The sequence below is a fragment of the Onychostruthus taczanowskii genome, unplaced genomic scaffold, assembly GCF_017590055.1.
Source record: "Onychostruthus taczanowskii isolate IOZ18803 unplaced genomic scaffold, ASM1759005v1 scaffold1, whole genome shotgun sequence".
Taxonomy (NCBI): Eukaryota; Metazoa; Chordata; class Aves; order Passeriformes; family Passeridae; genus Onychostruthus; species Onychostruthus taczanowskii.
The window spans coordinates 35,172,726-35,197,016 of record NW_024496525.1 but is presented as its reverse complement, the minus strand read 5'-3'; the positions used below and the strand labels follow the sequence as shown (position 1 = coordinate 35,197,016).

Genomic DNA, 24,291 nt, shown 5'->3' with positions numbered 1-24,291 from the left:
TTCATGCTGCTCTGGCTCAGACTGCTGCCTAGACAAGCCAGCTCGGGTGTCTTTCAGTGCCCTCTCATAAAAACAGAGTGAAACAATGAGGTTGTGTTGTCTGTATGCACTGGAGATAGCATTCAGCACATGGCCTTGGTGCTGGAGTAGTGCTGTGGGAGTGCTGGGAGCAGTGGTGAGGCTGCACCTCAAATTCTGCATTCAGTTTGGGACCCTCACTGCAAGAAGGACCTTGAGGTGCTGGAGTGTGTGCAGGGAAAGACAGCAGAGCTGGGCAGGGGTCTGGACACAGGTCTGATGAGGAGGAGCTGGAGGGGCTCAGCCTGGAGAAAAGGAGGCTCAGGAGGGACCTTCTGGCTCTGCACAGCTCCTGACAGGAGTTTGGAGCCAGGTGGGGCTCAGGCTCTGCTCCCAGGGAACAAGGGACAGGACAAGAGGAAATGGTCTGAAGTTGCACCAGGGGAAGTTTAGATTGGATATTAGGAACAATTCACTCACTGAAAGGGTGGTCAGGTCTCTCTAGGGCAGTGGTGGGGTCACCATCACTGAAGGTGTTTAAAATATGTGTAGATGTGTGGCACTTGGGGACATGGTTTAGTGGTGGGCTTGGCATAGTTGGGTTAGTGGTTGATGGTCTCTAAAGGTCTTTTCCAACCCAGATGATTCTATGATTTCATGATCTTTACCTTCTGGAAGGGGCCCAGGAGGAGCTGTTGGGCAGAGCCCAAGTTGGCTATGCAAAGGAAGCTGTCCTCAAATGTTACAAGCCATTTGCTTTCCTGCTCATGTCCATTGAGAAATGAGGGAATTTCTGGTTGTTTTTCTTCTGTCATGTACATCTCAAGATGTTAACACCAGTACTCATTTCAAGCTGGCTCGCTGCCAGAAAGTGGAGCACGACAATGCTTATCCTCTTAAACTTAGAGAGGGTTTAAAAGTAGCTTGTAGATAATTAGGATCAGACCTGGGAAGAGGCTTGTGGGAAAGAAGGGAAAATATTACCATTAAAAAGCCTGGCTGATCTCAGTTGAATTCTATGCCTGTTTTCCAATCTGCTTGTTCCTGATATTCAGAGAAAAACTGAAACAACAAATACTGAAAGTCGTGAAACAATTGCTGGGAGGAATTTTTGAACTGGATGGCAACAGTTCCAGGGTTTATTTTTGTGCCAAATCTCTCTGTGTCCTTCCTCTCACAATCAAGTGAGCACATGTGAAACCCCTGCTCACTGTGGACCACACAGCTTAAGTGCCTCCCTATATGCAGGCTTTTGCAAAAGCCAGAAAAGAAACCAAAAACAGAGCCAAAAAAGAAACCTCAGAGACCAACAGCTGTGGTTAATGAACTCAACTTTATCAAACAGGTTGCTTTTCTGCTCAGCAGAAACTTTTGTTTATGCTTCATGCTTATCAGTTCCTCTATTCCCCAGAGGTGTCTGCAGGTTAATCAAAGGAAAGCTGGAATCTGAGGGCCCAAAAAGTCGCTGCCATGCAAGTGTATGGCAGGAAATCCCATCCTGGAAAACAGCCCACATTCTCCAGAAATAATGTTGGGATATCCTCGAGACAATGTTGTGCTGTTGTGGTGAAGCTGCAGTCTGGTTATGTACATTTTGTTATGGAGCAGCTTTCCCCTGAGATCTGAGGTGTTTACTAGGGAGTGAATGATTTTTTGCAGATTTCTCTTGTGCCACTCAGCTCAGAGAGTACTGATGAAGGGCTATCATTCCCTACTGGCTGAGGCTAAGGATAATTCAGACAAACCCAATGGGAGCTGATTACTGATGAGCACACACTTACTAACATGCCAAATCCACACGTGAACAGGACTTCATTTCACCACTGGGGTCAAAACTTTTAGGAGTGCAGGGCAAGAAGGTACTAACAGATCTTCATGGCATTGATTTGATTTCTCCTGAAAAAATCAGCCTTTTCCCCCACTCACTGTCTCACGCTTATTAATCTGTTTTTGTTTGGGAGAAAATAGTTTCACTAAGACTTTTCCAAGCCTGAGCAAGGCTGTGGTTAATGCTGTTCATGTTTGCTGTGTTTGCCTGTGTTAGGATCGCCTGTTTTTCGTGATGGAGTTTGTCAACGGCGGGGACTTGATGTTCCACATCCAGAAGTCGCGGCGCTTCGACGAAGATCGGGCCCGATTCTACGCTGCAGAAATTATTTCAGCCCTCATGTTTCTCCACAGCAGAGGCATCATTTACCGGTGAGCTCGGCACTCATGGCTTCCCTTTGTCTGAACCCCATGGCTGAGATGAGAGCTGGAGTTCTCTGCTTGAATCAAGAAGTGTCACTTGCTGCCCACCAGGAACAAGTTGTCAGCTGGGGTCACAGTACCTCCACATTGCCCCTGCATGTTGGCCAAGGTGCACCACTTTCCAGGAGGGAGGGAAATTTCTGGGCAGGCATTAAATGAAACTTTCCCAGATTTTCTGCCAGGTCAATGTAAGGATCTGGTGCTTTGGCCACAGTGTGTCATGTTATTTCAAGGCTAATATGTGCTGGTCACACCAAAGCCTCTGCTTCCCTGCAGAGGGAACCTACTGTCTTTAAACCTTATCTATTTCACATTCTTATTCAGTGACACCCATCTCAGCCACTAAAAGTGTTTTCATTCCTGCCATGGTCCTACAGCAGGAGCTTTTCCTTCCTGTCGATGTCTGGCATCTTTGTGTTTGCAGCAGGATTGGAGCATTGTTGCCTCCATGCGTCAGCCTCCACTCGAGTCTCAAGGTGCTTCTCATGAACCTGTTTCCTATACATAGCTCTCCTTTGTTATTTGTCCTTTTTCTGTACTCAGGGGGGCAGTTTGGTTGTATTTTTTCCTTTCTGTGCTGCTGAAGTGCTCCCCTGTCAGCTCAAGCATAAAGGCATAGAGCAGCCAGCATGGATCAGAGCCAGGCTGCGTGCAGAGCCCTCCCTGGGCCAGCAGCACCATTTGCCCAGCATCCTCCCTCATGCCCCAGACGCAGAGCAAGGCCTCTTCTGGGATGGAGCAGGACAGCTGGAGCAGGGAAGTGTCAGCACTGAGACAGTCTGGTTGTACAGAAAGGTTTCTTTCTGTCATACATCACACAACACCTCTGGAATCCCTGTGCCCAGAGCACTGGGGAGGAGGAACAGGCTGTTGTTTTCTTTGGAATGCTTTTACCTGGAATCCAGCGGCAAAGCACGTATTTTTGAGCATGGCCTGCTGTAGTCTTGCTCAGTCCCACTTGTGGCACGTCAGCACTGCAAAGAATAGTGTCAAGTCTCTTTTTTTTGCTTCTTGGTTACAGTTGTACTGCTGGGATCCAGAGCTGGGTGCAGGATGGGACCAGTTCCAATCCCAGACCAGCTCTGCTAGTGCCATTTCTGTGGGTTGGGCCAAATGGCATCTGATCTGGGACTTCACATAGTTCAACCCAGTCAGTAGGACATCCTCCCATGACAGATCAACTCAGATTTGAGCTCACAAAAGCCCTCAGAATAGCTGAGGGCTAAAGTGGCCAAAGGGCTGGGGGCTGTGCAAGGGGCACTTTCCTATCTGATGGGGAGATGATAGGATCAGCCAAATGAAAGCAGCTTCTCTGTCTCTTCACAGCTTGAGCTCCAGTAAGAAACAGATGGTCATGTGAGGACAGAGAATATTAAAATATTTTTAAGTATGAACTCATGTGACATATATGACACAGAAATAGAGAAGGAGTGTCATTTCAATATTCTCCATGTCCTGAGAGCCTGAAGATGACTAGTGATATGTACCCTATGTATCAAGCTCCTAAAGCACAGTGATTGTCTGTCCTATAGAATAACAAATCTCTTTTCTCTACAGCTGGATTTCAGTCTAATTCTTCCCTTGTAAGTAATGCCAGCCACTGAGGAAAGGCCCTGCCAGATAATTATGCAAATGACATTTTCCTTAAAATAGTGACATCCAGTAGTTATTGTCAGTCATTCAGCAGCAAAACTGGGTCTGTGCATAATGTAATGCCTTGTGCTTACAGCTTGTCCTGTCTGCCCCAACCTGCTGCCTGTCACAGGGCAGGAGTAACTGATCCCTCTGGGTTTTGGCACTCTTCAAATGCTGCTGTAATTCATGATAGAAACTGGAGAAAGAATTGGAAAGCTCCTCGAACAACTGCACAGGCTTTGATCTTGTTGAGAAACTGGTTAAGCTGTGGAGTCAGGTAGCTTCAGCTTCATGGGGCAGGTCTGCAGAGGGATGGGTGACTCGTTTTCTTATAATTAGTTTGGGTTCTGGAGGATGTAAAAGGAGAGAGCTGCTGGCTGGTGCTGTACTGAGCTGAGGTTGCTTCTGTCGTGTCACAAATGGCAGGCTCTGGGAGGGAGTGTGCAGGATAGAAGGGGATATTCAGAATGCACTTGTGTGAGAGAGTTTGGATCAGATTTTATAAGAATGTGAGTGCTTGCTTAGGAAGCCGGGGCACAGACAACAGAAATAGCCTGACCAGAAAGGGTTTTACCACCAGCTCTTCAGGGTGTCTTCTCTCTGGGTTTCCAGGGTCAGTGGAGGAAGAGGGTTGCTGGCCTAGAATGCTCTGTGTCATTTGTTTTAATTCTAGGCTTAACTTAATAATACTGTATTTTTCTTTGCCCCCTTCAAGACTGGGCATTTCAGGAAAGAATCTGCATTTACCAGTGCAATGAGTGTTCCCCTGCTAAGTCAAGTTCCATTTGCCACAAGTGCTGCCAAAAGCCGGGTTTTCTCTTCTTTGAAATGCTAGAGAGGTTTGAGAGACAGCACTGAAAGTTCATCAAGAAGTAGCTGAAATTTGTCATTGTGGCCTGGCAGGACGGTGCTGGTGTCTGCTAAAATCAGGTGTCCATTGATTCCTTTTTCAGCCACACACAAGAAATTTGAATAGCTGTAGAGCAATATTTTTGCAATTGCTCCTGTAAGTCCCTGAGTTTGGGGTTTTGAGGCAGATGATGCATTTTGGCTATATGTGATTTTTAATTTTAAAACTGGGCTTACAGCTGGATTGGTTCTCTCATGAGATGGTTTTCATGATTCAACTGAAATTTTTAATGAGTTTGCTCCTCATTTTGAGGAAACTCCTTTTTTGTTACTAAGCTGTGGCCAGAGTAGGAGTCCCATAAACATACATTGTATATATTTGGGGCTCTTTAAAAGAGAGCTTTCAGTTTCAGAAACCTTTATTTTTTTCTCTTCATTTGCAGCACTACAAAGGAGAGATAGCCTTCTGGCCTTATCAAGGAAAGGTCTCTGTCTTGCCCTGAGCTGAGGTTTAGCTGTCAACTTAGCAGCACCTATTTATAGTTACTTCCTGAAAAAAAAAATATCTGCAAGTACAGTGGGGTTCCTTAGTCCATCATACAGGGGAATGCATCCAGACATGAAAACAATCTTTTTACGTGTCACATCACAGTGTATTGTGCACCCCTGACCACAGAGGAGTAGGGCAAGGACATGTTTGGGATCAGCTCATGCTGGATGCTGCCAGGAAAATGTTAGGTAATAATCATGCTTATTGTAAATAAAATCTTTGCTCACGGGGCAATATTTGTGCACTACTGCTTTCTCTAAGATTATTTCTAAAGGAAATTACAGTGCTGGGCTCTGTTGCAGATAGGTAGGTTGGTTTGTCATTTTTTTCTAATGGCTGGATGTGCTATTTTTCTTGAGGCAGCTCTTGCCGACTTTCACTTTCCAGTTCAGCAGTTCCCAGGGTAGGGGAAGCATATTTTGGCTTCTGTGCTTGCCAGAAACAAAGCAAAGCAGCATATCTGAGCAGAATTGGATTGCACAGTGGCTTACTCAGTACGAGGGAGCTGGTCCACTCACAGTCTGCTAAAAAGCAGAGATAGTGGATGACTGTTAGGGTTTATTTTGAAAGCAGGACATTTCCTTCTGAGTAGCACTACTGTAAAAATGGCTGGTCTGCCCTGCTGCCCTCAAATTCAGACCTTGGCATAGGCTGAGGTACAGCTTTGGGAGTGGGTGGATCCCCATGCCAAGGTCACCTACTTGAGTATTGAGGACAAATGCAAGTATTTCCTTAAATTTGAATGTTGTGGGGTTGGATTTTTTTGGAGGAGGGGGCTTTGAGGTTTACAGTAAAATGCAGTAAGACTTTTCTAAAGGCAACATAAAGTAGTCAGCCCAGCCTTGTGGCACAGCCTGAATTTCAATGACAAACCTTTCTCTCTCTCTGTAAATATGTCTCACTGGCAGGATGCCTGGGCTGAGAGAGTCTCTTTTCAGAACACACCTCCACTACCTGCAGAGGTGATACAGCATGCAGGACACAGTCAGCTGTGCACCCTGTACTTTAGTGGTGGTTTTGCCAGCCTGAGGTGTAGAGTTGGACACCTCCATGCCCCAGCCCAGTGCTTGGCACAGGACAAGGGCAGATCCATCCTCAAGGCTACAGGTGGTGTAGCATGGAGGTAATGCAGCTGGCCAGGAGCCAGGGGAGATAAAAGGCTGGTGAGAAGGACTGGTTATTGGCTGGCTGAAGAACCTTGTTTTTGTCCTGAGGGCTCCTGGCGGTCAGCTCGTTTCACTGCCTTTGTGTCTCTGTTGGTGTTTCTAACGCAGCTGACCCCTCTGGAGAGGCCGGGGGTCTGTTGGTCTGTTGTCACACCTCTGGATGTGGGAGGTTGTGCAAAGAATCCATGTGCTCTGGTGTGCTGGTCCTGTGGCTCAATGGTCTTTAATAGGATGCGTGGTCCTTTTGGAAGGCAAAAGATAATTATGCAATTATCCAGATGAGAGCATGGTCTGGCCTTGGGGCTGAACTCCAGCTCTTGGGGAAAATAAGATAAGCATATTAACAAGCAGTGTTTACTCCTCTGTGTGTTACCTGAGAGCATCTCCTTACTGTGTGAGGGACTTCTTATGACAGGGAAAAACTTTCTCCTGTGGGATCTGGAAAGATTGCTGGATACTGGCCAGGCCTCCGAATTCATCACCTTTCCTTGGTGGAGGAGACCCATCAGGTCTGCAGCTGGGTGTCTCATGACTGTTGGCTTTTATAGGGAATGGGCTTTTTGCAACAGGTTAATTCCCTGCCAATTCAAACAATGAGCCTGTGACACTTGAAGAAGCTTTACATAAGCCTTTTATGGAGACCAGTTTTGCTGGAAAGACTGCTGTTAACTGAAACAACACTAAGGTTTCTTTCAGCAAAATCAATTAAAAATTACATGCTGAAAACAGAAGCTGAATGCCTTTCCTAATTACATACAGCCACTGTTAACAGAGTAACTTTTATTAGTGTGCTGTTTGCCTTTTCCATGGGTCAAGACAGTGTAGACATGGGATTCCTCATGTCCACTCTTTGCTTTGTTTTTTGGTTGTTGATTTTTTGTTTGGTGGTTTTTTTTCAGCTGGTGATTTTGTTTATTCTGATGCCCCTTTTCACATCTGGAGCCAGATCTTGTTTCCCCTGAAGTCAAGGGGCTTTCCCCAGGGAGGTAAATGAGCAGTTGAACTGGATCTGTGGCTGATAGCAGCAGTGCTCTGCAAGGCAAACTGGCTGGCTGGGGGGCTATCCAGGGATTACTGATGGTTTGCTTAGGTGCTGTGCATAGCTTTGTTTTCTTGGTAAATAAAGATAAGCCTTTGGTTCAATTAGGTGTTTTTAAGCTTTTCTGAAAGACCTTTATAAGAAAGACCTCCAGGCTGCTGCCTGAAGACCTGATAGCAGCCTTCTAATATCTAAGAGGGGTCCACAAGAAGGCTGGAGAGAGACTTTTTGCAAGGTATGCAGTGATAAGACAAGGGGGAATGACCTTAAGCTGAAGAAGGGTAGATTGAGGTTAGATATAAAAAAGAAATTCTTTACTATGAGGGTGTGAGGCCCTGGCACAGGTTGCCTTGAGAAGCTGTGGATGCCTCATACCTGGAAGTGTGCAAGGGCAGGTTGGACAGGGAAGGTGTTCCTTCCCATGGCAGTGGGGGTTGGAATGAGATGATCTTTAAGGTGCCTTCCAACCCAAACTGTTTTATTGCTCAGTGAAAGTTTTTGCTTGAATGTGCTGCAGTCCATGCCTCTGTAGGTAATCTTTGCTGATTTGATGTATTTTATGCCTCTTTTCCCCATGGATTTGGCTGTGTGGGCAGAGTTGTTTGCATCTGAGGAAAGGGTGGGAACAGCTCAACCAGTGCCAAAATGGGTGTGAGTCTCCATAACCTCAGCTGTGGGATCTGCTCTCTGTCACTTCAAGAACTCTATTTGGGGGAGCTCTGAGGCTCAGTGCAGTGTGGGATTGGGGCCCCAAACACCAGAGTGGACTTAAATGTAAGCAGAGCAAAATGAAGGATGTGCCGTTTCCTGAGAGCAGCAGAAGGGATGAAATATAAGCTGATTATGTGGTGAATGAGTTAAGCAAATCAGCTAAAAGCTGCAAACTGGCACAGAATACCCCACCAGCAATCCCATCCCTTCAACATCTGCTTAATGTAGAAGAGGAATTTTCATGCTGGAGTCTCTGGAAATGCTTCATTCAGCTTTAGACAACATAAAGGGCTGTGTCTGAGGGTCAGGAGTGTAGTAGTGTCTGTGGCTATCTTATCTGACAGTCAACAGCTCGTGCAGACTGATTTGTGCTTCTAGACAGTGCATCTTGCACAGAGCTTTCCACTCTGATGTGGTTGTTGCATGCTTGTGAGATGGGCTCTTTTACAGCCTCTGGCATGCAGTGCTTAAAGGGTTGTTTCTCTGCACTTGATCAAATGGAAAGTGCAGAGAGGAAAAAAAAGCCCAACCTCTCACGTTTCCGTGTCATGTTCAATCAGTCAGAGTGCAGGACAGTTCAGGCCTGATTTACAGTTGTGCTTAGCAAGAGCAGTCCTGTTTGGAGATCCACATATCAGATCTCTGTGCCCCATTGACTCCACTGTGTATCGTCTGTGAACTTTGGTGGAACTTTCCACATGACTAAGGACCACTGAATAGCCCACAGAAGCTGTTGGCTCTGCTAGTGTCTACTTTTCCTTTATGGCTGTTTAAAGGGACTGATTTTAAAACCTGCAAACCCTGCACATAATGAGTTTGTATAAATCATTAAAAAACCCAGCTCGAAGGGGCCTCAAGAGTTTGTGTAGTTCATCCACCTGCTCCAAGGCTGGAGAACCTTTGCTGAGTGCCAGTCTCTCATACTTTCACTTATTTTTGGTGTAGCTGCTACATTTGCATATTAAAACATGTGAACTCTTGCAGGCACAGACTCATTTAGGGAGTGCTTGCAATGAGAGCTTGGTGGTGTTTGAGAATTCTGATGCTAGTGCAGTAAAAATATAAAAATAAAAATTTAAAAATCCTCTCATCTGTGGAGGGGATAGGATGTGAGTTGTGTTCTGGCATCCCTTTTGTGACTAATACATCCTCATGCAGGCATTTCACAATTAAAGAGCATGCAGATGCAATTAAGAAATAGCTATGTGTAACAATTACAGACAAGTTTGCAAAGAATGGAGACTTGGAAACCAGAATTAGGCTCAGTCTTTAAGTCCTAGAGCTCCAGGGAATATTTAGATTAGAACTTTTGAAACAAAGAAGCTTTTCTACAAAAATACTGGTTTTCTGTCTTTCCTGCTCTCTTCATTCTATTTTAAAGGCATAAAGGTCACCAGAAGGTGAAAACATAAAAACCTAAATATATTTCATGTTACTTAAAATTTATTTTTAAAAACTGCCCCTAAATATTGCTGTTATGTTTCTAGCCAGAACTGCTCATCTGACTTTTAACATGTTCCCCGATACCAAGGGCATTCAGGTATATGATTTCACAAATTTTGAAAACATTTGCTCTGAGCTCTCCAGAATTGTCCAGCATTAATCCAGTAATTTTATTGATCTTTGTACCCATCTCAAAACGAGGAAGCTCTCAGTGTCACTCCCTGAGAACATGAGCCCTGGGTTGGCATTAGGGAGGCTGATATATATAGCTGGGGAAAAGGTCTCTCTGTCAACCTTAATAAATGTTTTGTACAACTTCTTCAAAGAAGGATTATGCTGACAAAACGCTGTTGCATCTGCTCCTCTGACTTGCTGAAATGGAAGATTTCTTGCATCACAACGTGTTGCAGTGAGTGAAGTTGCTGTATTTGTGAGGGACACAATGAGAGACTGTGTTGAAATATTTGGCCTGCAGCAATAGCTGTAGTTAGCCAGGGAGAATTTGACTTACTCTTTTAGCTGCAGCAAGATTAGCACCTGATGTTTCTTTGGTCAATAATCCCAATGTTTAGATCTTGTTCTTTATGCCAGGGACCAGGTGGGTTACTCTGCTTTTATGGCATTATAAAGCCATCCAGCAACTTTTAATACCAGTGGTAAATCACTGTCACACCTTGTCTACAGATTCTATTTCAGAGCTGTAGTGATTCAGACATAAACTAAAAATAATAACACAATGGAAAATTTCAACTATGACAGAGTAGTGCTGCAGTAGTAAGTGTTTAACAATTCAGAATGACTGGGGGAGATTTCCCTCACCTGTCAGTGGTACCCTGGGCAGGATGGTGGGCACAGCTTTGTTTCTGCCCTCTGTGTGCCAGCTGAACTGCTGCTGGGGCTTGTCCTTAGCTGCTGGTGCAGGCCAGGTTGCTGTTTATGGGACCTATTCTCATGGAGCAAGGGGAAAGCATTGCTCATCATTTGGCCTCTGAGTCACGGCACCTTTGCTGTTAATAGGTTAGAGAACCTCCCCTTTTATGAGGCTGTGCCTGAGGGCACAATTTAATCTTGGAATTGTATTACCTGGTTATTATTCCACCGAAGAAGCAGTGGCAGTATTCCAGCTGACAACAATGGAAAGGGGAGCAAGCCTTCAAGTCTCAACCGTGTACAAATGTGATGTATTCAGAGCCACAGAGATCCTCCATGCTCTGAGCTGATTCCTTCTGAATCAATTAAAGTTTCACAAGCACGATTTATTATTAACATCCAGAGCTGCTTTCACAAATCTCTCAGCAGCATAGTAGAGGCGTGCTCATGAATCAAGAAAATGACTTCCAAGTAGGAGAGGTTATTTACTAGCTAAATCCCTGATCCAGGCATACTGCCACGGCTAAGTCTGTCCAATAGGATGTGTGCAGCCACATCTGAAGCATTTCTGATCTGAAGCATTTTTGTCATGGCGCCTGCCCAGAGTGGGTCATGCCATCTTTGGCTGTTGTGCTGGAAAAGGAAGGGAGCTGGAGGAGGGGGTAAATTGGGAAAAGCAGGTCTAGCCGTGCAAGGGAGCAGGGGGACATTATGCCATGTGCAAACCTGTGTGGCAGCAGGGGCAGGAGGAAGCGCTTCCTTCAGACTCTCCAAGGACATTCCAGTCAGCCAGCGTGGGCTCTGGTAGTGAGGCTGCCCTGTGTCTCCGTGTCCAGACTCTGTGGCACTTGTGCTAAGAGTCTGAGCTGGTGTGTGACATTTAGCAAGCGGGCTTTGGGTTTTCTCCTCCCTTCTCTGGATCTTGTTACGTTCCTTTTGACATTTACCTGAGCATGAAAATGTAGCAGGGTCCCATGTCCTTGTTGACTTGTGCCTAAAAGCTGAATTTAGTGTGCTTTGTATTTCTGTTTGTCAGTGTCTCCAAGCCACAAGTTGAGGAATTGTATGCTTATCTGTGCTTTGGGGATTTTGACACAATCTTATCAACTTTGTAACCTTTGACATTTCCTGCACCTTCTCTCTTTTTTTTTCCTTTTACTTTATAACCATTCTTCCTAGCTGGAGCTCCCCATTCCAGTATTACTCATATAATTTCTCATATATTTTGAGCAGTAGCTTGAAACTTGGTGCCCAAACAGCAGCTTTACAGCCAGAACTTCTACCTTCAGACCCTGTTGAGCACAGGGAGGGAGCAAAAACCTTGGCAGCTGACTCCGGCTTCTTGCTACTCTGTCCAGCCCTGATAAATGAGAAAGCCAAGGAGAAGCTGTGACTGCTGCCAGCTGGCCAGACTCCAGAGAGATAGTCCACCCCTGGGAAGGTCAGAAGGCAGCACTGCCCAGCCACTCCACCCTTGCAGCAGCACAGAGCGTGGTGCCAGAGCTGGGCCTGCCAGTCCTGCTCCTGCTGGGGTCTCTTTGGGGCCAGGGCCACCCCCTGCAGGAGGGTGACAGCTCTTGGTGTCCTTTGTGCTGCTTGGGATGCAGCAAGCCAGGGGAGATTCAGGCAGTGAGCTCATACCTGGCACTGCAGAGTTAATTTTGGAGTTGTGGTGGCCAATGGATGGCGGCTGATCTGCTGGTGGTAGGTTTGAGATAGGACTGGTGTAACTCCAACCTGAATTAATGTTTTTTTCCCCCCTATCCTTACACAAAGAGAAAATGCCCAGATAAGCCTTCGTGGCATGATATCTGTTAAATAAATATCTTTTATCAGTGATTGAGCCACTTGAAACATAGTTCCCTGTCTGCTGTCAGAAAAGGCAATACTAAACTGGGCTGCTTCTTGGAACTCATGAGGTTTTGGAAATGAGCCAGAGCAAAGAGAAGCCAGCTTTCATACCCCTAAAGCTACAGGTCATCTGTGGCTTGAGTGGGCTGAAGTTGGATTCATGCGTGGAAAGTCTCTATGTCACAGATTCCCCTACACTCTTTTGATCTTGTGAAATTGCTTGCTCACTCAAACTGGTGACTGCCCTGACAGGGATAGCCCCAGGGAAAGGACAGCTATTTGGAGTGATAAAATTAATGGGAAACTATCTTGCAGCCTTTCCTCTTTACTGCTCCTCAGCATCTCCACTCAGAGCTGCCCTGGGGTCCTTCAGGACTGACAGTTTTCCCAAGCCACGGGACAGTCAGAAGTTCCTGCCAGAACTGTTGGATACTGCTTCCCAGCATCAGCCTGTGGCATCTCTGAATCCCTGCTGGCCAGGAAGCAAGGCAGCAAATGCCAAATATTGCCAGTAAGCTGGCATTGGAATGGGGACACATGGAAGAGAGAGGATGCTCTTTGGAGGCCTGGCTGTTGCCTGTGCATGAGTTAAACGTGGCATGGAGTATTGGGTATTTCACATTCTGTCATGTCTAGGACAGGGCAATTGAAGTCACTGTTTGATTGCCTGAGAGCTTTCCCTACTTTCTCCTCACTTTCTTACAACCAGGCTCGTGCAGAAAATCTCCACCTCTTCCCCAGGGAAGCTTCTAATATTTCCAAGTCTTTGCCCTGCCTGTGTCTTCCTTGGGACCTTGCTGTGGTTTGGGGCAGTTCAGGTTGTTCTCCTGTTCCCTGGGGGATGCAGTTAAAAGACACCTGTCCTTCAGCAGAGCTGGGTTATAGAAATAGGCACATCATTCCCAGACAATCCCTATTTCCCTGAAGCCCACAGCATGCAAGGGTGGCTGGCTGGAGCCTCTGGGTGTAGCACAGGCACTGCTTGCTCCCTGGCTTTCTCTGGGCTGTCCTGGCACAGCCCTGCACAGCACTGGCCAAGTGAGGGTCTGTCCCAGCGCTGTTATGTAAGGAGGAATTTCAACATTAATTACCTGTCTTGGCTTTGGGTTTCTTTCTGTCTCTGCTGACACCAGAATGAGTCTCAGAAGATTCAGCGGGGCTTCCGCATACAAAACAAACAAACTGTATTTCACAGGCTCTGGGCTTTGCTGATTTCTGCCAGGAGCATCCACTTTTCGGGAATGTTTTCCCTTTGTTTCCCTGGCACTGAGGAGGGACGGCAGTTTTTCTGGAGATGCTGCTGAGCATAGCTAACATGCTTAAGTATTTGAGCTGCAGGGAGGCTGGCACTTCCAGTCAGGCCAATTAAAAGGGAAAAAATTAACGTTTCCCTTTGCTCTCAACCACCTTCCTGCGTTCTGAAGGGCTGGAGGAGGGAGGGATGCCATCAGAGCTGTAGAGGTTGGCTGGGACAGAAGTGTGTGCTGGGCCAGGGGTGTCGTGTTCTCCCTAATGGCTTTCCTCCCCCCATCTGAAGTCATTAATGCTCGTTAAGCCAGGATGGAAACAAACCCAAACAACAACAGTCTACAAAATAATTCCATCACTCCAGACTAGTTCTTTTTTTTTCCTCCAGTGAAGCAATTAGTCTCCTGTGATCCCATTTTTAGCCAGGCTGGAAACAACCAGCCGGACAATAGTGAATTCCTCTTCTGGCAGAGCAGTCATCGGATCTGCTCCCTGATGGGAGAGGTGAGATGAGTCCCTCTGCCTGTCTCTAGGGGAAGAATCTCCCTGCAGAAATTCCTGTGGGCTTTGCTGAAAGCCCTATTTTTGTGCAGCCTCTCCCAGTGAGTCACAGCCTCTGGCTCTCTGGCTACTCTGAGAGCTCTCAGTACCGTGGCTTTTCTGCCAGCCCACTGCAGGGTTAATTCTCTGTGGTTTTGCTCTCATGGGTGTACAGCCCGTCCCACTCGCTGGCTGATGGTGCCAGTTGTGGGTGCCAGAAAGTCATGAAGTAACTTGTGGTTTATACCACCAACAGCAGAGCCATGTAGGACTCGTGTGGAGGAGGGGAGAGACTTTCCAGTCTCGCTCATTTTAGTGGTACTTGGACCTAGGAATGGCTCAGCTTGGACCCAGGAGTGGCTTAATTTGGTCCTAGGAATGGCTCAGTCCACACTAGGGGACAGTGCTGTGGAGCAGCAGGGTGTGATACGAACTGGGTCTGGCAAAATTTGGCGTGTGTGATAGGGAAGAGAGGGGCTGGCTAAAATCGCTGGCTGCCCAGAGAATCTGTGGATGTCCCATCCCTGGAAGTGTTCAAGGCCGGGCTGGAGGGGGCTTGGAGCAGCCTGGTCTGGTGGAAGGTGCCCCTGCCCTGGCAACTGGGCTGGAACGAGATAATCTTTAGGGTCCCTTCTAACCACAGCCAGTCTGTGATTCTCTTCTGTGATTCCCTGAAGTCCCGTGTAGCACCACACAGAGCTGTGGGGGGAGCTTGGCCAGAGCCACCCGGGAAATGACTCCATTCCTGTAACTGCTTGTAACATGAGTAACCTGAAGTGCTGTCCTCTGTCCAGGGCAGAGCCTGCAGCTGTGCCACACACAGGGCCTTCCTCTTGCTTTTGAGGTTTTTGTAGGCTGTGGGGAAGCACTGGGTTCCCCCTCCATCGCTGCAGCACCCTCACTGCCCTGAAAAGCACAGATGGGATGGGGGGGGCAGGTACAGCTGGAGAGCACTGTGGCTGTGCTGCTGGAGGAGGAGACTTAAATCACCAGAAAAAGGGATCTTGCCATCTCCAGGTTCTGAAAAGCAGCCCCAACGCCACCTTAGCAGCTGGACAGTGCTAAACCCAAACACTTCCCTTTCAGGACGCAGGAAGACTCTAAGCCCAAATCCACGTTTTACCTCATGCACACGAGGTAAAAGCCACAGGGTTTCTAGTCAGGTGCCAGGAAAAGCTGCAGCTGCCCAGAAAAGGGCAGCTGAGGACAGAGGGGAGCTCTGCTCGCCGGGCTGCTGGGATTAAGAGCAGTTCACCGCGTGTTTGAGTCATGTGTCACCAGCACCAGGCTCTGACTCCTCTGGTATGAAGGTGCCGTGTGTGCACTGGGGCCGGCGGGCTGTGCAATGCTTCTGCTCCAGATGGAAAGCCAGGGTGGAGAAATGTGGACGCCATGGGGCAGAGAGAGAGAGAAACGGCAAGCGTTTCTCTCAGTGGCTTGTGGGGAATTTTCGGGCGTTGGAAAGAGGTGATAACTTGTTATTTGCAGGTAGTGTTTTTCTACTTTGTTTTCCTGTTCTCTTCAAGGACAGTGAGCGAAGAAGATATTTTTGTTAGTTAGCCAATCAAATAGAATCTATCGTATTGCTCTATAAAAACCGCGCGGTTCTCTTGAAGAAAACCTTCTTTACCTTTTCTACAATCCTGCCTCTTGCCTGTTCCTGTGTCATTCTCGGCACAAGAGCGACAGAGAAACACTTGGCAAAGAAGTCTGCCAAGCAGGCTCATCTGGGGATGTGCAGAAAAAGCGTTTCTGCCTGATCCCTACAGCTTGGATCAACACCAGGACACAGCCTGCTGCATCCGAGCATCACCCTGGGTGTCGGCTGCTCCCGCTCCGTGCCTGGGCAGAGCTGCCCTGGTTGCTGTGGAGGGATGAGAGGCTGTTGATAAACATTGTCATCTTATTGGGTGTTCTCTGGTTTGAGTCATTCCGGCCATGGTGATGGTTGCTGGTGGTGCCAGGAGTGCCAGCAGGTTCTTGGGGTGGGGGCAGCAAACCAAATGCCCGAGGGTTGAGTTCCAGGTGGGTGGGATGGCTTTGGGGATGTGGCAAGGGAAACCCAGGGATTCCAAACCTGCAACGCCAAATTAAGGGATTGGCTGGAGAGGAAGCAGGATGGGTTTGCACTTGTGTCACTGCGGCACTTCCCAAGTCACCACAGGGACAATGGGAAGTGGGAAGTGAAGTAACCCAGTGTTCAAAGCTGATTCCAAATGCTCTTGGATGTAACCTTGATGGGAAAGCATCTGCTGTGTCATGGTGTGGTTGCTTTCCTGTTAACAGCCCAGGACAAAGCACACTGCAGCACCCACAGCACCAGCCCCAAACAGTGTCCTGTGCTCTCACAGCCGTGGGGCCATTTCAGGTACTGTGGAATCATTCCTCATGCAAAACCATGGAGAAGTTTGCAGGGCATTTGTGAAGTAAAGCATTGTGGATTCTGTTTGAGAACAGAGATGGAGGACAGGTAAACTTACAAATGATGTCTCCAAAGTGCGGAGAGAACATGGGCTCTATATCTGCAAATCCATCTAAAAAAAGTTCCTGAGGGTCATTAGCTTTAATGTGTCAGTTGTGGGTAATGCATTTCAGCATGTTGCTATTAAAATAATGCCCTTTTTATTCCTTTTTCTCAGGACAGTATAGTCATTCTGCTTTCCCTGAGCCTCCATGGTTTTCCATTAGTCCTCAATCAATTATTTATTCATGGGAGAGTATCTGAGAGCAGCAGTCCAGTCTGAGAGCAGCAGTACTTGACTGTGGAGATGAGTTTGAAGTACTTGATGGCTGAACCCACTGGAATTGTCAATAACATTAAGAAGTACTTTCCTGCCACAAAATAAAAATGTGGCCTTGTAGGTGGAGAGTGCTAAACCTTGATGAGGACATGAGCTAAAAAACAGTGCACTTTAGATGCCACCTGGGTGTAGCTTTCGTGAGCACAGACAAGGAGTTTTTTGAGAATCACCTTGCCTTCAAGTTGACTAACTTTTGTATTGTGATAAAAAATATGTATTGTTGTGCAGTTCTGGCCTGTTGTGTTAACATGGGAGGTCTAGGTAGAAAATCTGTAATTCTGAGTTTTGATCTGATGTGGTGCCTCAGCAAGAGGCACCAAGGTTTTGGCCTGATGTTTCTTGTCTCCCTGGACTAGAAATAAGTTTTGGTGGGGATTTGTGGTGTCTTCTTCCTGAGCAAAGGGATTTATAAGCACGATACATAGTTGGAGCCTGTGTAAGCAAGAGGGACCTGACAGCTTCAGATCTTCCATAGCTGAAATAGTAAAATCTGAATATGTCAGGAGGCATCTTTCCAGATAGACACACAGCACCCTGGGCATCCTTCTCCATGTTCGCACATTGCAGAGGCCAAAGGGACTTGCAGAGACTTGATGTGTGAATGTGCTAAAAATTCTAGGGCTGAGCAGTGTAAAGACAGACTTTCCTCACTCGTGTCCCATTTCTATTTTTTTTCCTTGATGGGGTCAGAGGAAACAGTGTTTATTTCATTTTGTGATTAATTTGTTTCATACATAACAGGAACAAGGCAGCTCCTTGTGCCTGGCAGCCGTGTCAGGTGAGCATCACTTGACTCCTGCTCTGCGTTACTGCTGCTTTACTGACAATCAGGGAGCCACCTAAGGCACCTAATTTGGGAACTTTGGTAGCCTTGTCAGCTGGTGAGTCAAATTTAGAGGGTCTGAAGTGGCTTGGGAAGGCATCTGTTCCCCTGTGCCAGCTGAAGAAGGAGCCCAGCTCAATGAGGCTCGAGTGCTTGATGTGCTGTGGGGATAACACCAGCCAGCATTGTTGGTGGGAGTTGGGGTCTGTTTGATGCTGTGTGGCATTTGGGGTGACACATGGGATCTGGTTTGTCCCTGCTGGCCTGGCACAAAGGTCAGTGTCACTGGTTCCTGCATGCAGGCAGCCTGGGAGGAGTCAGAGTGGGACTGCAGAGAGCTGATCATGCCCAGCCAGGAATTCCACCTGGCTCTGCCCTGCTTATCCAGGCTCCTTGGGCTTCACACAGCTCTGGGTGAATCACCTGTAATGAGTGAATAACACAGTAATTCACATGAAATGAGAAAATAAATCTTGGGATAATGGCCCATCTTCTAGGCCCCTAGAAAAACTTCTTGCATTTTGTATTTGAGTGATTGTTGTGGTCAAAAGCAGAGATCAGAGCAGTCAGAAAAGCACTGTTTGCCTAAAGGTTCCTTGGAGTCTTAGGGAAAAAAGAGCCAATTATATCAGTGATGGTGTCAGATTGTTTTTTTAAGAAACAGCATTTCCTAGGAAATTAATTCATTTCTTCCAAGGGGAGCCAGGCAGAACCCCCTCCTGTGCAGCAGTGGGGTGGCTGTGTGCTTTGTGCCCGCAATGTGTCACTAGCAGGGAGACTGTTCTTTTGCTCTGTGCATAAAAATTCAGTGCAGATGGTGAGACTTTCAAAAGCAGCCATGCTGGGCCAGCATGGATACTCCATCAAAAGTTAATAGTAAGTTTGGCAGTGGAAATCTACAGGCCAAAGCAAGGTGCTTTTAAAAATCCTGTCTAAAAATACAGTACTTCTGCCTTCAGCTTTGTTTATTCCATTATAGAAAGGAGATTAGCACCTATAGCCTTAGCTTTATAAATCTGGATCTGTAATTCAGAGCCTTAATAAGGTTAAGTACATTTTTTTTTCTCTCAGGGCCTATTTCAAAATTGAGTGAACTTGACAGGAGTTGGTTTTTTCCACTGATTTCCCTGGATTTAGAGTCAGGCTCAGAGTACAGTGAACCTTACCTGTATCAGATGAATGTGGAGAAGTCTGCCTGACCAGATTTACGGGTTCTGGGCAGGAGTATCCTTCCCACGGAGCCCTGCTGGCATTGCCACTACCAGCACAGGTTGGTTTGCTGCCTGAGCCAGTGCCACAGGCAGTCTGCACACATCATCCTGACAGATAGGGACACCTTCATTTTTATTTTCTTTGCTGTTTCTGGGAGCCAAGTACTCCTCCTAAGACTGGAGTGTGAGGAGGGTGGATTCCATGGCAGCTGTGGGATGAGCAGGAGAGTCCCTTTGGTGTTTGCTGCTGGCTCATTCCCCCAGGGCAGGCTTAGTGGCACACGGTGGGCACCTGCCAAGGAGGAGCCTTTTCAGCAGCACAGGCCAACCCTGATGCTACCAGGACGGCTTGGAGCCTTCAGCAGCCCTGTGGTGGGCTGTGGGCAGCTGCTGGTGACTAATCCTGGATAACTCTCACTCCATCTTGTAGTGTTGAGACCATGCTGTGCTGCGGGCACAAACCTGATTTCGTTTTAATTTCCATATCAGGCTTTGCATCAACATTGATCTATTTTTGTCAAAGTGACACAACAGGCTTGTGCTTTTTAACCTCTCCTAGCTCCATCAGTCCCCTGATTCTTGTTCCTGCATTTGGGTCTTGAGTCTGTTGTGTGACTCCTCTGAAGACTTCAGGCAATGGGATGCACAAAAAGAAGCATTGTGGTTGGTGGTGGGGTTTTTTTCTTTTTTTTTTTTTCTTTTTTTCTCCTTTTTCCCTCTTTTTCTGGCAATGGTAAAATAAGAGCTCTGTTGGGAGCAACTCAGCAAGTAATGTTTCAGGGCCAGCAAATTCCAGTGTTGCTGCCCAGTGGGACTGAGGAGTCTATCACAGGACTAGGCTGGCAGCTCATCCAGAGAGAGTGCGTGGCATCCATACCAAAAACTGGACACCAAGTCTTTTTCCATCCACCTCTCCCCTTCCTGCAGTAAATGGGAGGACAAATGCTCTGGGATTCAGTGAAACACTTCAAGTGTAGCTCCTCTTTCCTGAGTAGAGTCCCACATAAAAGTGCAGCAAATAATTCATAGATTATATAGAAATATCTATTTAAAAATGTATCCACACCAATTTGGATGTATAAATAAATTATAGGGGTTGTGCCAGCTTTGGGATTACTCCAGTGTGGCAACCTGCAGCACGCCTGTGTTTCACCAGTAATGTCTCTGGCTCGTGGCTGCCCCATTTCACACGTCCCCCATGTCTTTTTGCCCTTGTAAAGCTGCCTTTGGACACTGTCATCAGCCCTCTTACAGCTGCTGTGGGTGTAGCAAAGGGAAGCTTGAGGGTGTGCCTGACCCCAGAGGGACTCAGTGAGGTCCCACTGGGTCTGTACCACCAGCGTGGGGGAAGCTCTGTGATCATCTCTCCTGGTGTGCCCAGGGTTTTTAGTCCCTGCCTTTATACTTGAGCCTACCACTCTTGTTTTAACTGGAGGATGAATCAAGCCTGCTCATCTCAGCAGCAATGAAATCCTGTGAATAATTGTGTTAATCTTCCACAGGTGCCCTTCTGAAGTGCCCAGAGGGAGGGGAGGTGGGAGTGCTGGTGCTTCAAACCACCAGAGAGGTCTTGGATGCTGGGTAATGCCATCTCCAGTGTTGTAAGAGAAGTCAGTGCCTTGGGCACTGCTTTGTCTTCAGAGCAGCAGCCCCGGGTTTAGCAGGAGGGGGCCAGTGCTCTGATGTCGGCTGGGAGCTGCTTCCAGGGAGCCTTGCAGGCAGGAAGGGGTCAGGCAGATGGACAGCCAGCAGTGCTGGGTGCCAGCCCATCTCTGCCAAAAACCCCATGGTGCTGCCTTAATGCAGGCAGAATGCTTGTAGGAGCTTGTCCTTGTGCTTGAAGGGCTGCTTGATTTTAAAATAATAATGACAGAGCACTTCTGGATACAGTGCTTGCCAGTCTGTTTAGTCTGAAGCCCAAGCAACAGAGCAAGAATCAGACTTACCCCATGAATGTGCAATACTGATACTGAGTGCCTTTGGGCATCCTGAAGAGCACAGATGCAGGTGTGAGGATCTGTCTTGGGCTAATTCATCCACCCCTGACCTTGCCCTCAGGGCAGTCCTTGGCCATGTGCTGTGGTGACAGCTTTCAGCATGCTCCAGTGCCGTGTCTTACCCTGGACTTGAGTCCTTATTGCATCAGTCTGGGACATCTTGTGTTGCAAGAGAGGTGGAGCCTGCTTTGGAGGCTGAGTATCCCTAATCCATCACACCTTTATCCCAACACATGGCTGCAGAGCATTTCCAAAGGTTTGTGCTCTGTGTGCCAGCTGGGTGGGTTGGGTGAAGCAGAGACAAGGCAGGAGGCTCTTGTATTCTGCCACGTTCCCCTCCCCAGTTGTCTGTGGAGTCTGCAGGATGTGCTGTGGTGGGATGAGGCTGTAAAAGCCCCAGGAATGGTGCTGGAGCACTGCTCACGTGCTGAGGTGGCTGTAGGATGCACCTTTCCCACAACTCTCCCCTGGCTCCAGTGGCCAGCAAGGACAGGCACCTGTCTGCTGTTAAATGGCCCAGCAATGAGCGTGGATTTTCAGTGGAGTTTCACTTATTTGTACCACTTACCCTGAGTTTGAGTTGGATCCTTGAATCATTGTATCACATTTCTGCTATTGCTTTGTTTGTGAGAAATGAGAAGGTCAGCCTGGAGCCGTGGTGGCTGTATTTACAGTCCCTAAACACTGAAGTCTGGTCAGATTTTGGAAACAACTTTTGGCTGTTGGGCCGGTGTAGAAGGGCACTTGCTATGTTTCATTCCTACTTTCTGGTAATTACGAATTGCAAACATCTGGAGAGATCTTCCCCTCATTTGTGTCCTGTGACACTGCACTGCAGGTTGCAGTTTGCTGTAGCCAGGCTGTCTGTGTGGCTGGCAGTGGTCTGGGTGGGTTTCACCTCAGAGATTGTGTGGAAACCAAAATAAATGTTTTCTTTACCCAAAGGAATGTTTTTCAAGGAAACAAAGAGTTGAAGTTACATTTTGCAGTCCCTGTGTATTTTGACATTACTTTGTGCAGTGCTGGGGAGGATGGAGGCTGAATCCCATGGGATTTTGGGAATTGTGCTGGGAAGCTGCAGGTGTGTAAAGCAACACTTTCCATCTCAGCCTGCAATGCCCACACAGTGGTGTGTGTAAATGCCTACACACTGCTTATATGCTGGGTAACAACAGTGCCCTACCTCTTTTTATTTGGCAGCAAAACTCAGGATTTCAACTGTTTTTCTCCAGCTTGGTGCAGCTTGATCCTTTTCTGATCTCAGCTTTGTGGCTCCCTTTATCAAAGGCCAGTAACCTGGTGTTTCATTTGTGATTTCAGTGTCTCCTGCTGCCCTAAAGATGTAACTAAGCAAATACCAGCAGCTCAGCCTGGGTTTTTGTGTCTTAGCTCAGGTAGAATATGTTGCAGGTGTCAGCTTCAGCCTGTATTTACTGCTGCCACTCAACTTACCACTGCCTAGGACATGCTTAACTCTTCCTTGGGGCTTTGAGAGTGTGAGCTTCTGGTTATAAAAGCTTACTTGATCGTAGAAATAAAAAATGTTTGGTTGTTATTAGAAAAATGTGGGTGATGTGAACTATTTTCTGTGAGGGAATTTATAAGCAAGTTCTCTACAACCCAAGACTTAAAGTAGAAATGGCCTTAATTCCCAAAGTGGTATAAAATCTTGGGGACAAAATGTGGAGATCCCTAGTCCAAAGCTCGTGGGAATAGATTCATGAAAATAATTATTTTCTTTGAGTTTCCTGAGTCTCCAAGATGGAAAGAAAGAAAATAGTTTTGTGGGCCCAGAATAAATGTTAAGGCTTTTAAAAAGCAATTATATTATTTTTGCAAGTTAAGACAGCATTGGTTTCAGGTAAAAGGAAGTATTTTAGTTTGGATGTTCCTTATGAATGCAAAGGAAAATGGGAAACATTATCAGCTTCACAGGAGTATTTAGGGCTTTACATAAAACTGAGACCTCCATCTGTTCTCCTCCTTATTTAATCAAAGTATGGGTTTAAATCTGTTGTCCACTGTATTTGGAGCAAAGCCTCCAACTTGAAAACTACTGCCTTTTCCTTAACTATCTTACCAACTGTGCTATTCTGCAGGTTGTACATCTTTCATTCTCCTCTGTTGAAGTTGCTTCATTAAAAAAAAAAAAAAATTACAATGTTTTTGGAGCAGGAGTTGGAAATGTGTATTACTTTGGCTACCAGAGCAGGCAATAGAAATGCATTTTTCTGCATCATGATGGAGATTGCAGTATTTTTGTGAAGTAAAATGACTTCAGCAGAAGAGGTGGAGAAAAATTAAAATCTCATCCCTGCTTGCAAGGGAATTTGAATGCACATTTGCTCACCCAAAAGTGTTTCCAAGGAGTGTCTAAAGAGAAAGTTTTCCCCTTCAGAAAAGCCAAAGTTACTCATTTAGCTAATTTAATTTTGGGGATTTTGTTTCTCATTGTGTATTTTTTGAAATCCATTTGGATGGAGTTTTGTGTTAGCCACACTTACCTTTGTGGCTGGCACCACAGTGATTTGCATTGGGATGGGAGCACCAGACTTTAATGAGCTTTAAACTGGACCTTTGAGATTAGCAAGCCTGGGATAACCTTGAGGGGAGGCAGGAAGCCAGTGTCTGCCACCCTTACACCTCTGGATCCTTACTACATGTAGAGCCCTTACCAAAACAAGGTGATGAAACCAAACTAAGGGAAAAACCCTGCAATCTTCATCCTTTCAAATACAGTTTCTACATCAAGAGTGAGATGGCAGATACGTGTATCACACACATTCCCTGGCAATAGTCCCTGGTGCAGGGAAATTGCATTTGACAGATGCTTGGGAAAAGGACCAGATCATCTGCAATTGTAATTCTGGGTTTTTTACAAACGTCAAACTGGAGCAGCAGATGTGCAAAGAACACCTCTCCCATTGAGTGACACTGAAGCAGCTCATTTTGTCATTTTTTTCTTGGTCTAGACTAAACAAGGCCATTAAGCCAGTGTGCCATAGCTGAGGGTGAGGACAAAGACAGCCTTTTCTGAGTCAGGATGAAGCCTGTTTTCCAGGGAGGCTTTGCCAGTGAAAGGCAGAACCTCAGCCGGACCTTGGAAACGCAGCCTCAGAAAACCTCTCTGCTGTTACTGCTTCATGGAACTGCTAAAAATATTGGATGGAAAATGCAAGTATTAAGGAAATGAGGTAGATTTGGCCTTTCTGAACTGGATGGCTTCCAGTTTCATCAGCTTCCCGGAATCCTTGCTGTGAAAATGAAGAGCTCCTTGTAAATCTCAGAG

General features: G+C 46.7%; 1 protein-coding gene across 1 annotated transcript in view; it reads left to right on the top strand.

Annotated features, from left to right (window-relative positions):
• Nucleotides 1-24,291, top strand: part of PRKCH (protein kinase C eta) — a 113,418-nt gene that overhangs the window by 66,275 nt on the left and 22,852 nt on the right. Inside the window, exon 10 of the mRNA XM_041427644.1 lies at nt 2,063-2,217. Within this exon, the coding sequence (XP_041283578.1) occupies nt 2,063-2,217 (155 nt within the window). The remainder of the gene's footprint in view (nt 1-2,062; nt 2,218-24,291) is intronic.